At 39.6% G+C, this 12898-nt stretch overlaps 1 protein-coding gene across 1 annotated transcript in view; it reads left to right on the top strand.

Moving 5' to 3' along the window:
* Positions 1–11927, top strand: part of cxcl12b (chemokine (C-X-C motif) ligand 12b (stromal cell-derived factor 1)) — a 12216-nt gene extending 289 nt beyond the window's left edge. The window contains exons 2-4 of the mRNA XM_084006159.1: positions 2546–2663; positions 7261–7344; positions 8933–11927. Coding sequence (XP_083862285.1) covers positions 2546–2663; positions 7261–7344; positions 8933–8972 — 242 coding nt within the window. The 3' untranslated portion in view covers positions 8973–11927. The remainder of the gene's footprint in view (positions 1–2545; positions 2664–7260; positions 7345–8932) is intronic.
* Positions 11928–12898: the final 971 nt, after the last annotated feature.

Raw genomic sequence — 12898 nt, forward strand, 5'->3', positions numbered from 1 at the left:
TTGGGATTATTTTAATCTTGGCTGTGTCATGAAAATGTCTGGTTTCAGTCAGGTGAAAAATCTTAAATCTAAATGAACATTCCTCTCAACTTCATGTTTTAACTTTTTGTTCATGTGGAGCTTGACTTTTGACCTTGTTGTTAGGACTCTGGCTGGTTTTATTCACCTGAATTTTGATGGTTGATGGTTTCAGTTTTTGCAGAAGAGAAAGAAACCATTTGACCAACTCTTTCTTGCACTTGTGTCCGTTAAACTCCATAATTTAGATACTCTGAGTTATCTTTCTTTTTATATATGTCATTGAAAAACGATTTACCGGAGAGTAGACTTTTATCCCAAGATGATTCCTCCACCATTCATCTGTATTAAATAAATAATATCTGTAGATTTAAAGCAATTAAATATTTAAGGAATTCATTACTTGATGCACAGAAAAACTAATCTGCAACTTGTTTGAGAATCAATTTGATTTTCAAGCTATTTTTAATGAAAAGTACAGAGTCACTGGTTTTGCTTTTCAAAGATGGATTTTGCTGTTTTTGTTTATTTAACAGCAAATTTAATATCTTTGGAGTTTAGACTGTTGGTTGAAGAAAAGAAGCAGCTTGAAGTCATCAGCTTGGGCTCTGGGGAATCCTGAATTGTGACTTTTTTTAAGCTTTAATGATTAAATAAGAAAATAATCAGCAGATTCATCACTAATGAGAATAATTGTTAGTCGCAGCGTTTGATTGCTGGCATGTAAGAAAAATGAATATCGACTGGAACCATTTACATTACTAATGCAGTTGTTTTGAGACATTATAAGGGATTTTTTTTTTTTTTTTTAATCTGGTTGCAAAGCTGGCAGTATTCAGCATTTTGGACTAAAATCCGTCACAGCACAGGAGGAGAGCCGTTTCCACGGTGACCCCACACTAATCTCCCACATGTTAACTGTGGTAGGAGACAACCAGGGTGTTGAGTCCCCTGGCTTGCGTTATGCTAAGCTTGTTGTTTCGTCCCCAGTAAGAGCCCTGATTGCATATTAAAGAGTTAGGTCTAAATTTGTGTATTTGTCTTTTCCCTTTGCTTTCTTTTAATTAGTTTCTAATTAGGGATAAACAATGCGGCGGTGATAGCGGTGGATGCTCGCTTCTGGCCCCGGCGCTGCGTGCTGCATAATGATCCCTTAGTTTGCATGAGAAAAGACCCTGAATGGGTGTGAATCATTAGGCTGATATTAGTGAGGATTTAGCCATTTGTGGAGGACATTTGGTGTTGCATAATAAACATGTATATCTATAGGAATATGTTTAGGTCTGTTAGTTACTGTCTTGATTTAATGAATTTGTGTTTACCATTGCAGGAGATGTAAAATTTGCTCTGTGAACTTTTCTAATAGCTTCTTAACACACTCTGCAGTCTCAAGGACGCATTTTTTTTTTAATAATAAGTGGAGTAAAGCACTCCAGGGCATCATTGTAGGATGGATTCCTAATGTAGAGTTTTACTGCAGTGTGTTTCTCTTCATCTTTGCACTGACACTTTTACAACCATCATAATTTATTAGGGAGATCTGTGAGCTGCCTTTTTCAAAAAGGCAAATTAAGTTCCAAAACTCAGTTTGTATCTGCGCGCACTTGGAGATATTTGTGTGCGGCTGTGGTTATCTGAGCCCCCACGCAAGCCTCCGTGGAGGCCCCCGGGGTGATTTGTAATCATTTTAAGAATGTACTCAAGGTGATTTCCTTAGAGGCCGTTGATGCCGTCTTAGCCGCAGAGTGCTCTTTCATAAAAGGGGCAAATATTGGAAATTGAATGTGGAGGACCCTTCTCCATTAGAGAGGCAGGGCTGAATGCTCCGGGAGTGAAAAGCTGAAATGCTGCATGTGTGTGTGTATGTGTGTGTGTGTGTGTGTGTGTGTGTGTGTGTGTGTGTGTGTGTGTGTGTGTGTGTGTGTGTGTGTGTGTGTGACTGGTCAGAAAAAGGGCTAAGCTCTTTTTAATGAACATGTTGTTCAGAGCAATAGCAGGTAAACTCATACGTTGCTAAGCTTTGTAAAGGCTTGTTACAGTACATTACACATGCTTTTGATTTTCCCACTGAGAGAAGTGATGCATTTAATCACAACTGAAATGAAAGAGAAGCCACAAATTTGGATTTCAATTGAAGTTGATGTAAATATTTAAATCACATGAACCAAAAAGATCAAGATACGTTTTCTTTATGGTGTGTGTGTGTGTGTGTGTGTGTGTGTGTGTGTGTGTGTGTGTGTGTGTGTGTGTGTGTGTGCGCGTGTGTATGTGTGTGTGTTCCCATGAAAGCTTGCTGTTAAGCCTTTCTTGTCCTCATGCTAATATGAAGCAAGGCTTATGTTTAAAACCAAGTGAATCAAATCCTTAAACTTAACTTTGTAAAAGAATGAACAAAGCTGTGTATATAAAAGTGGGCTGAACACAGTTTGGATTTAGTCCATGTGTTCTAATTGCACGATTTCTTGTCATGTAGTTTTATAACGTTTTGTTTGAATAAGGCTTATTGTTCTTTTCCGTGTGTTTGCAGCGAAGCCCATCAGCCTGGTGGAGCGGTGCTGGTGTCGTTCAACCCTCAACACGGTTCCTCAGCGATCCATCAAAGAGCTCAAGTTCCTCCACACACCCAACTGCCCCTTCCAAGTCATGTAAGTGGACAAGGGTGAAACCATTGGAAATGTATATCCTGACGTGAACTGTCGATCACTTCCGTTAATTCTTTTGGATGCCGCGATATTTGGGTCCATTTTAATAGCTGTGTTGGTCGTATAAGAGTTGCCTGTAAAAATGAAGTCTAGTTTCTACTTTTCTGCCAAAACACTGTGCTGCAAAGACCATGGCTGCTCTCCAGCTGTCTGACAAATAACTTTTAAGGACTTTAGGGTCGTTGCTTTTACTGGATGTTCATGTGTTAGTATGACACATTTGGCTTGTTCATCAAAACCTGATTTTTTGCAGCTCGTCGCTGGCTCACCCAAACATGATGTCACCCCTTGATTATGTAGCTGAGTGCCACACGCCAAAGCATCACGTGTAGAAGAAGTATTATGAAGGCTGTAGTGTCACAATTTGAATAGAATTCCTCCTAGAGGCACCATACATGATATTGACTACAACAGTGCACATCTGATCCCATCATATTTCATACATTTGCTGTGTTCATGGGAGTGTTAACTTCCACCTCGAACATCGTCATGGTGATATGCAGAGAAAAGGTTTTTAAATGACATTTGGGCAGGAAATCCCAGGTGGGGATGTCCCAAATGACGAAAATAACTGTATATACATTTAATTACATGCATTTAAAAATCTTAATCAAATGGAAATTTAATTATTCTTTACATGTGCCATTAAAGTCCTGAGTGTAATTCATTATGAATGATTGTGATGAAAATAACTATAAAAAAATAATTATAGAAAGATAAACTCATATGCACCCATACATCATACAAACGAAGATTTAACAGCAAGTATCAATAAAATGCTATTTCTCTTCAAAATACAATAAAATAGGTGAGCCATAAAAATGAGTATTAATATTAAAAAGTATTGCACCATAAATAAAGGCATATTTGCATGATTTATTATTGATATTTTTTATATTGATACGTCCACAATTTTGAAGTCTGTGTCACATGAGATATAATCCAGGGCACCATTATCCTTATTTTTGTTGACTTTTTAAAAAAGTTTGATTATTCCCTCACTTTTCACCATTATTTTGTGTGTTAAAAAAATGGAACAGAGCACAACTTAAACTAAAACCAGGCAGTTAGATGTAGATTGGATATGAGTGTACGGTGTTAATATCCTCCTATTCTTTCCCTAATGAGAGGCCTGAGTTTAAAACAACACGATTCTCTCAGAAAGAGGAAAGCCGGAGGGGGACATGTATGTTTTGCAAAGGAAGCAATAATTAAGGGTCAAAGTGATTACCTTTGTATTTCTGCTGACCCCATGTGTCCCTGATCCACTTTTTTTTTTCCATTTCCCGCCTCAACCTGCCCAGCAACATTGACTATAATGTCACCAGTCTGGAACACATTAACTAAAAAGCCCCATTCATTTGTCCGCTATAGAAAAAGGGACAGCAGAAGCCTCACAGCCAAAAGGCTTTAAGGCAGAAAGGGAAGGGTGAGAGGGGGAATGACTGTCAGAAGGGGTGAGCGAATGGCAAGAGGTCAGAGAGGACACACAGCGCTCCGGCCGGCACACAACTCCCTCTAACCTCCCTCCAGAAAACCGCCGGAGGAGTCAAGAAGTCATTCAGACGAAGAGCTGGCAGAGTTGCTCCGATATCTCTATTGAGGCAGATGAAAGGAAGCTGGTAACACTATACTCTGTCCCCCCCCTGCTCTGCCCCGTGTCCCACTGTGCGCCCTCATCCTACCCCCGCACCACCACCCCCCGACCCCCCCACCAGTCCCAGCATGCTGTTGGTATTAACTTGCTGTGAAGTAATTACTACCTGCTGCTTGTGGAACTCCGGCCCTCAAATTCCAGCCAAGTCAATTAGGTTTCAGGCTCTCAGTCGGTCACCCAGACGGGCAGACAGATAAACAGGATGAAGGGAGACACATCAAAACAGCGCAGAGCTCCCGAGCGGATGAGCCGGCCACCCCTAATAAAACAAAAGAGGAGGGGAAGAAGGGGACATCCCTGGAGGAAAAGCAAACACAGATCCAGTTACTGAGCTGTTTGGCCTCCTGACTCACATGTTAGTTTGAGGGATTTGGGGCTGATGCTCGGATTGATGCTCCTGAACGGCTTTCAAGTTTCGGGGGCTATTTGCCCATTTGCTCGCGTGTGTGCATCTAAATGGGGCGACGAGTAGGGGGGAGGTGGCACGCATAAGGGGTAGGGAGGAGCAGGGGAGAGTGTGTGGGGGTTCAAACTGGACCAGGAGCAGTGAGGAGGAGGCACAGAGGAATGTGTTTAATTTGCAGAGCCGTGTGATGGAGATTTGGAGGGAGGAGAACGAGGAACAGCGAGGCGAGACACCTCTTGAGTTGTTAACTCTCTTACATGACCTTTTGCCACCAAGGTGTGAGATCCACATGTTCGGAGCCCCCCCCTCCCCTGATCGCCCCAACAGATCTGACACAGCACTCTCCCAGCAGCGTCTGATAACAGAACAAATCCTCTCCTAAATATTTGGCTCAGCTCTCCATCAACAGGCCACAAATCTCTCACAGGAACAAGAACGCAGTGAAGTGGGATCGTTGTGAAATCACTGCAGCTCCGGCTTCAGTCTAATAGGCAAAGTTGCGGAGTTGTCCAAATTTTCGGAGAATTTTCACAATTTAAAAAAAGAAAGGAAATGTTTCAGAGGGATATTTTTGGTTGATACTTCTTAAATAAGCTGTCAAACTGTAGCTGCTATTTTAAAAGACAAATTTAACATTTTCATTCATATCAAACAGTGATGCAGAACTTATTTGAAATCATACAATTAATTGCTTATTTATTTGATTCGCTTTAACCACGAACATCTTGTTGATATTTTAATTATCGGAACAAGATATGTAGCAGAAACAAAATATAACCAAAATCCTTTTCCTTTTCAAACATCCTTTCCTTCTACATCAGACTATGGGACCCAAAGTCTGATGTAGAGTGTTGGTGTCAGCTTAACAAAGCACACAGTACAGTGGGATCAGTGCTGTGAGCTTCCCCTCCAGCTGTCTGAATCAGAGAGCTGTGATTCTTCACCCCAGACCGGAGAGCGTCGGCCTGTTATGTGCAGTAATCCTCCACTTTTCAGCTCGGATGTGTTGTAGGATGTGAGGTTTTTAAGCGCTTCACTGAGGTGTTTCTCAGCTCAGCCTTCATAAACCAGATCAGATAATGTCCCGACGTATCGTCATTTCAACGTTGACGTCCTGTGATTTATTCAATTGGCCGTGAATCGAGTGGATATTGCTATTTTATGTCATGATCGACAAAAGAACGTTTTTTTGGGTTAAAATATAATGCAGGTTAGGTGATATTAAATATTGCAGCACCAGTCAGTTTTTTTACTCTTAGTATTAAATTAAATTCTACTGAAGGCCATCCTCTGATTTTAACTGGGATGTGTTGTAAGATGTTCTGTTTTTTTGTTTTTTTGGAGATTAAGTTGTGTTTTGATTAAAAAAAGTTGTGATTTATTAGCCATGAAAAAAATCTTAAATTAAAGACATATCTTCAGAGCATTGTCTCTTCACCGTCTCATCATACAGTGTTATCAACTTTAAAGTGCTTTAGGGATTATCCATGTTACTGCCTTCACACCAGTAACACACCAGTAGAACAGTTGCTTTTTAGCAAATGTTTCCATAATTTCTATCTGCATCAACGTGAGGCAAGTGGAAACATAAGTTAAAGATATGCATGAGGTGAAAGGCAATTAAGGTACTTAAAAAACCTTTAGTGCCTGATTACTGTTAGTGTCAAAAGTGTTACTCCATCTCTGAGTCGTAACTCTATCGAGTCTGAATACACACACAACTAACATCACAAATTAATGTCCATAAATCTGTTAGAAATCATGGGAAAAAACTATCAACGAAACAGAACTTGCCTGAGAATTGTTGTTTTCTGGGTAAAAACAGATGCAGTGATAGTAAGATATAAGAATATACTGTATATATTTATATATAAATAAAGGCTAAAATAAATGGGCCCATGTGTAGCCCTGAGCTGATTCCATGGCAACGTTATACTTCCTGTTTACATCTCCCAAAGCATTATGGGAACACTAGTTTTCATCTGTCTCTTCTGTCTGAAGGCGGCACACTTTCAAAAAATAGTCTACGATCGATTAAAGTATAAAGCATTGTGATAATAATAAACTTAACTTACACCTTTGACTGGTACTGAGCTAAACATGTAACTCCACATGTGTGGTCCTTAAAGAAAAGGCCTTAAAATGGAACCCAACAGAACCAAACTAAGAAGCTTGAATGAGGTTCTTTAAGGACCTGCGTTTATTAAAATACCACTCATGTTTCCTCGAGGTTGCTGAAAGGTCTTGTTACACTTTGGTTGACCATGAAGCTAATAAAGTCGATACAATCTCTGTACGGTCCGCCATCACCGGATTGAACCTGATTTATTACATCTGAGTTTGGATCAGACTGAAATACTTTGCTTCCTCTGAATCTCTGCCTCGCCCGCTTCACACTAACAACAGTGTAAGTCGTCATTTTAGGGGAATTTTCTCCCGAATGCGGCATCTAATCCCTCTTTTTTTTCCTCCCACAGTGCCAAGCTGAAGAGCAACAGGGAAGTTTGCATCAACCCGGAGACCAAGTGGCTGCAGCAGTACTTAAAGAACGCCATTAACAAGTAAGAAGAAAAAAACATCTCTCTCTGCAGACACAAGCACCGCTGACAGACAGAAATGAAATACAGCTCTCTTCACCGCTGCGTTTACAGCCTACAAAGAAGAAATAAACCACTGTTACAAATGGTCATTTCTCAGTTTCCTGCCGACAACTTCCCTCTGAAATCACCGACATGGTTGATGTAAGCAGCTGAGTTATTATCTGTGAAATAATTAGCATCAAGAAAGAAGAGTGATAAATCTGTCGCTTCCTTTTTTTTCTCAGAATGTTTCTGTGACTTCAGAAGACTGCAGAAGAATCAAACTTTTTTTTGCCATCTCAGTTCCCTCACAGTTAATGCACCAAATTGTGTATTCATCGTATTTTCAACATCACTTTTTTACATTACTTGAGAAGAATTTTGCAGATAATCATTATTACTGATTGCATGTCAGTGACAGAGTAGTCCCGGCTGGGGTGCAACTATTAATATTAATACAAAACTGCAGCAACTCATTCAGTGTTTAATGAGCTATGCGGTTAAAATGTGTGCATTCATCATAAAAAAAATGCCCCCAACATGTCTGGTGGTGATTATCGCTAGGCTGCATGTCTGCTTCTTTAACACCATAAACACTTGAAGCTCAGTGTGACGGAAGTGCTTTAAATATCAATCCTATCTTGGGAGTTATGGCAGTTTATTGAAGTCAGGCGTATCCGTACCCGCGGAGTATCCGTTACGCACCATTGAGCGAAAAGTGTCCAGTGTTTCAGAAGCTGTGAGCATTTAGGAACGTTGAGCTAATTCAGTGAGGTGTTACAAACAGACAACAAGTGAAAGTGGTCAAAAAATACAGTACAGAGTTCAGTGTTGGAACATAGTTAAGTGTGTTAATTATGTGCTTGCATTGATCGTGATAGGAGTCATGAGAGGAACTGTAAAGCCCAGTATTGCATCAGTGATGTTAGATATAAGAGAATTGATCAAGACATAGGATTAAGCTAATGGTGTGTAATGGAGAGACTTTTTTTATTGTATTATTATTTATTATCATTTTGTCAGCATTGGCTTTTCCATGTTCAGTTCAGCTACACGTGTACTATGATGCTCACCTATCAAACCTGAGATGTGTGCATGCCTGAGAACAGCTCTGCTGCACATTCATAGCCTTGACTAGAAGAGCCCCTCTCTCCTAGAAATGACATTTAAAAGCTGCACATTCTTCCCAATTACTTTTTTGAAAGGAATCATTATTGCTGCCTGGATTATGTTTCCCGACAGTGTAGTTAGCGCTACATATGCTGCCCACAATGACATACTGAGGAGGTTATTTAAGGGGAATGTGTGTGGAAACATAAGAGTTCATTTGTTATTAAATAGTAGAACTTGGCGAGATTTACCATAATCAACCAACATTTGCGTGTATTTGACGGTTTAGTCTTCAAACTCATCACCATTAGATTTGGTTTGATTTTAATATTCAGTGAATCGATCGGTGCTAATTCCCTGCACTGATTTCCCCACATGATCCAGCCAAAGAATCGAAGCAATGACCTCATTCTCTTTTCCGGATTAGAAATATAACCCATCCTTCTGTATCTCTCTGTAGGGTTAAGAAAACTAGAAGACGCAACAACAAGAAAAACTAAACACGAGGGAAGACGCGTCCGTCATCAGGCCTGGCATCCCCGAATGGAAGCTGTAGACCTCCCTGTCACTGCTAAGGATGTATGTAAACACGCTGTATGTTCCCGTCCACCTCTCTGGGCCGCTTGCAGAACCAGCACTTCACCGCCAGCACCGGCCCCCGACCCCTCCGGACCCCCACACAGTCACTCACAACTCTCCATGTTGGTGCGGTTACACCTTCGGGTGGTGGGACCTGTCAGATATATGTGTGTGAGGGCGGGGAACCACGGAGATGTGTGAGACTGTGTGTGTGTGCGTGTGTGTGTGTGTGTGTGTGTGTGTGTGTGTGTTGTGTGTTTGAATTTGCAACATATCAACTAACATCGGTATATAGTCTCATTTTACTTCACACAGCTAGAGAGAACAATTTCAGCTTCATGGGTAATGTCACCTTCACGTCATGTCAGTGTCCGAGGAAGAGTTCGGATTGGAATTCTGCTGGCCGGTCATGTGCTTTTGCAAACTGAAGAAGGGTTTGACTGACAAACACCAAAGGTCAATTCAGTCTCCACAAAGGATGACTCTTATTTTAGCACATTCATAGAACAAACAACTCAAGGTGGAGATGTTACAGATTTATATGTCAAAGTTTCTTCTGATAGAAGTCAAAGTGGCATTACTCCATTCCTGAGGACGGTGACAGGAGCCTGGCCAATAGGGTTAACCATTCACAAGCAGCGACCAATCAGGGCAGGCCGTGCTGCAACAGTATCTTGAATTGTCTTCAAGCTCGCTCCACCATCAGGGACGCAACAGATGGAAGCTCTCACACACTGCCAGGGAACAAGCACTGATCTTGTGGTGCTATATATTCAATACAAGAGGTCAGAGCCATTGACATATATTTCACTGTTTATTATATGCAAGATTTAAGATGGGCTATTGTGACTTCTATGCTATGTATGAAACACATTGCAGTAATGTTCTTTTTTTTACCAGTCACAAAATATTTAAAGCGCTGTTGTTAGAGTCCGATATGGAAAATGAAATGGAAAGCTGAAGGCTGTACTTTACTGATAAATATTATAAAGAAATGAAAAACGTATCAATGCAGGTTTTTGTTATCAGTTTACTTATCAATAAACAGAGACCAAATATTTAAGTAATAAAACATATGACACTAAGAAACCTGTGAAAACATATCTTTCTATTCATTTATTGTTTGAAAAACAGATATAGGTTGCCAAAATGTAAAAACTGCATCAAAGGGTTAATGTATGTCGTCAACAGAGAAATTCAACCGCAGTATTTTCATACCAACACCTACCTCCTTGGTAGGAATGAAAAGCTAATAAATCATCACAGAAAACAGCTGAATGATAAATATCACTACGGCAGTAAAAAGTTGTGGCAAAATTATTATTTTTTACTAACCTTTTATATATATTTGAGCCATTTTTAAAATCAGATGTGTCATTTAAATGTAATTGTTTTATTTTTATATTGTGTATAATCTTACTAAATGCTTTTTTAATGCAATGTACAGTAGGCAGTATAGCTACTTAATGAAGGCTAGTCCATAAAATGCGAGAAAGTATTAAGGAAGTATTAAGCTTAATTTTTAATGTTTCCTGCAATATTTCACATATATGTGATGGCTAATGTGATGGTTAATGTATGCAACACTACATTACTTTTCAATGAGATTTTACAATGTAGATTAAAAAAAGAAAAATCAGTCAAAAACAGATCAAATTGTGGTTTGTTGATTTTTCCGTAGTGTTTCCTTAACAACCAATCTGAAGTTCAACACACAGCGATGAAGACAAAAGTAATTGTGTTACACGAGTCAGGAAACTGTTCAGCCCACCAGTTGTCCCCATCGAATGATTGGATTTTTTATAGTTTTACTGGGGTTGATGTATGATGTGTCAATAGAGCCACTGAGCCAAAACAGAACAAAACCTTTGAGTTGAGATCCAAGCGACCCACATGTGCTTTCAATCTGGACACTCCCAGCACCCCCATGGGCTTTCTTTTCACTTTCACTCCACTGCTGCCATGCCGCACATTTTTTCTCCCCTAAAATTGTAATGTAGGTCTTTGTCGGTTGTGGTCATTTCTACGGTCTCTGTTTTGTTTTGTTTTACACGGTCTGTTAGCTGAGAGCCTGATCACAGGTGATACAACAACTATCAATTTGCAGTCAATGGTGCAATAATCCTGTAAGTGTAATTCACTCCCCATTAATATAATAGAAGTTAATGGATGTTCATTTTATATGATTATACTAAGTTGTTTAAACACATTGCTAAATAAGATAAAAACGCTCCAATTTGCAAAATGCACTGATATGCAACGATAAGTCTAATGGTATTCATTGTGGAAATTCATTACAAAACCTCCACTGAATCCCTAATCACTTTATAGAGTTACAGCCAGAAAGTGTATTGTTCCCTCCGAACCTTTCTAATAAATGATAAGTAGCTCAATAACTGGTTAAAACATACTGTTTTACACGTGTAAAAATATGTGCTTCATATGTAACCACTAATAATTCGTTTTATTAATCAGACTTTTATGTTGAGTATCCCTGTGGAAACATTAGTGTCACTTATTGAACCGTCACTGCTGATGATATTTAGTGTGATTAAATTAGTGTCAGCAAAATACGTAGACTCTTTTAACATTGTGCAAATAGAGTTTTTACATAAATATTTTGTGTGTATTATTTGGACCAAATACACATTCAGGTTCACATGTATCGTATGTTTATAAATCACTCAAAGTGGCTGCGTGTGTTTTGCTTTGGACCCCAAGACAATGTGAAATATATTTCATTTGAGGCAGCTTCTGACACATATTCTTCATAAACGTGTGATGTATAAGAGTAATATGCTCTGCAGTGTCACTCTTTGTAAGCCAAGAGGCAGTATTTTCACTATGATACTCAAGCCCTTTTTCAATAAAGTCATATGAAATCAAATCAGTTGTAGGTGTGTATTTTATCCTGTGTTCACTTGTATATGTCATAGATTTAAAGCTACTTTAAATTCGTAGAAAAACATCTGGATGTTTAGCTTGTTAGATGATGTGAGACTTTCTTCATCAGTAACAGGTTTGTTTTTGCTCTCAGTTGTTTACGGACCAAATATCAGCTTCATTCTCTATCACATATGACACCCTCTCTGTCCTTAATTCATCATAATAGCTAACATAATACATTTAATATAGACAATCAACTGACAAAAATCATACAAAAAATGTGAACATAATGAAGGAAATAGATCAGCAGCTAACCTGAGCCACACAAACTCCTCCCGACTCTCAGTTTGTCTGTAAGCCGTCAGCAGTTCTATACAAGGCTGTTGGTAAAAACCCATGAGGCACACCGTCCACCACAAGTCTGTGGTCGCCCTGTCGCCACCAAATCATCTTTATATGCTACTAATCTGCAACAGTTTTCAGAGAAACATAACACTCTCTGAATCTTTTTTTCCAGCAAAATGATGCCCAGACTTGCGTGCAGGTTTTGAGTGGAAAATAAACACACTCATGTTGATGGTAATACATAGTGGCTGCACCACACCTCGGACAGGTGGGAGGAATTGTACGACAGACCAAGCAACCTCTCTTTCCACGGAGAGGAATAAATCACAGGAGACCAGACTTCCTACAGAGAGGCATCGCAAGGCCAAAAACCTTCTCGCATTGGGAAAGAACAATCACTTTGCGGCCTCATAAATAATTCAACGGGACTATCGCTTGACTTTTTCCACCTTAGAACTAACGCTTATTCAGCATATCTATTTCCAGTAAAGAGGAAAGGGGAAAGGCATGTGTAATGGCCATTAACATCCCTGTCTGATATTCTAACGCCTTAAAACGTATTCATTTGTGGTCGCTCATTACTCGTCCACAGCACCAGGGAGCCCATGTAGCATTA

Source organism: Eutrigla gurnardus (genome assembly GCF_963514095.1).
Source record: "Eutrigla gurnardus genome assembly, chromosome: 3".
Classification (NCBI taxonomy): Eukaryota; Metazoa; Chordata; class Actinopteri; order Perciformes; family Triglidae; genus Eutrigla; species Eutrigla gurnardus.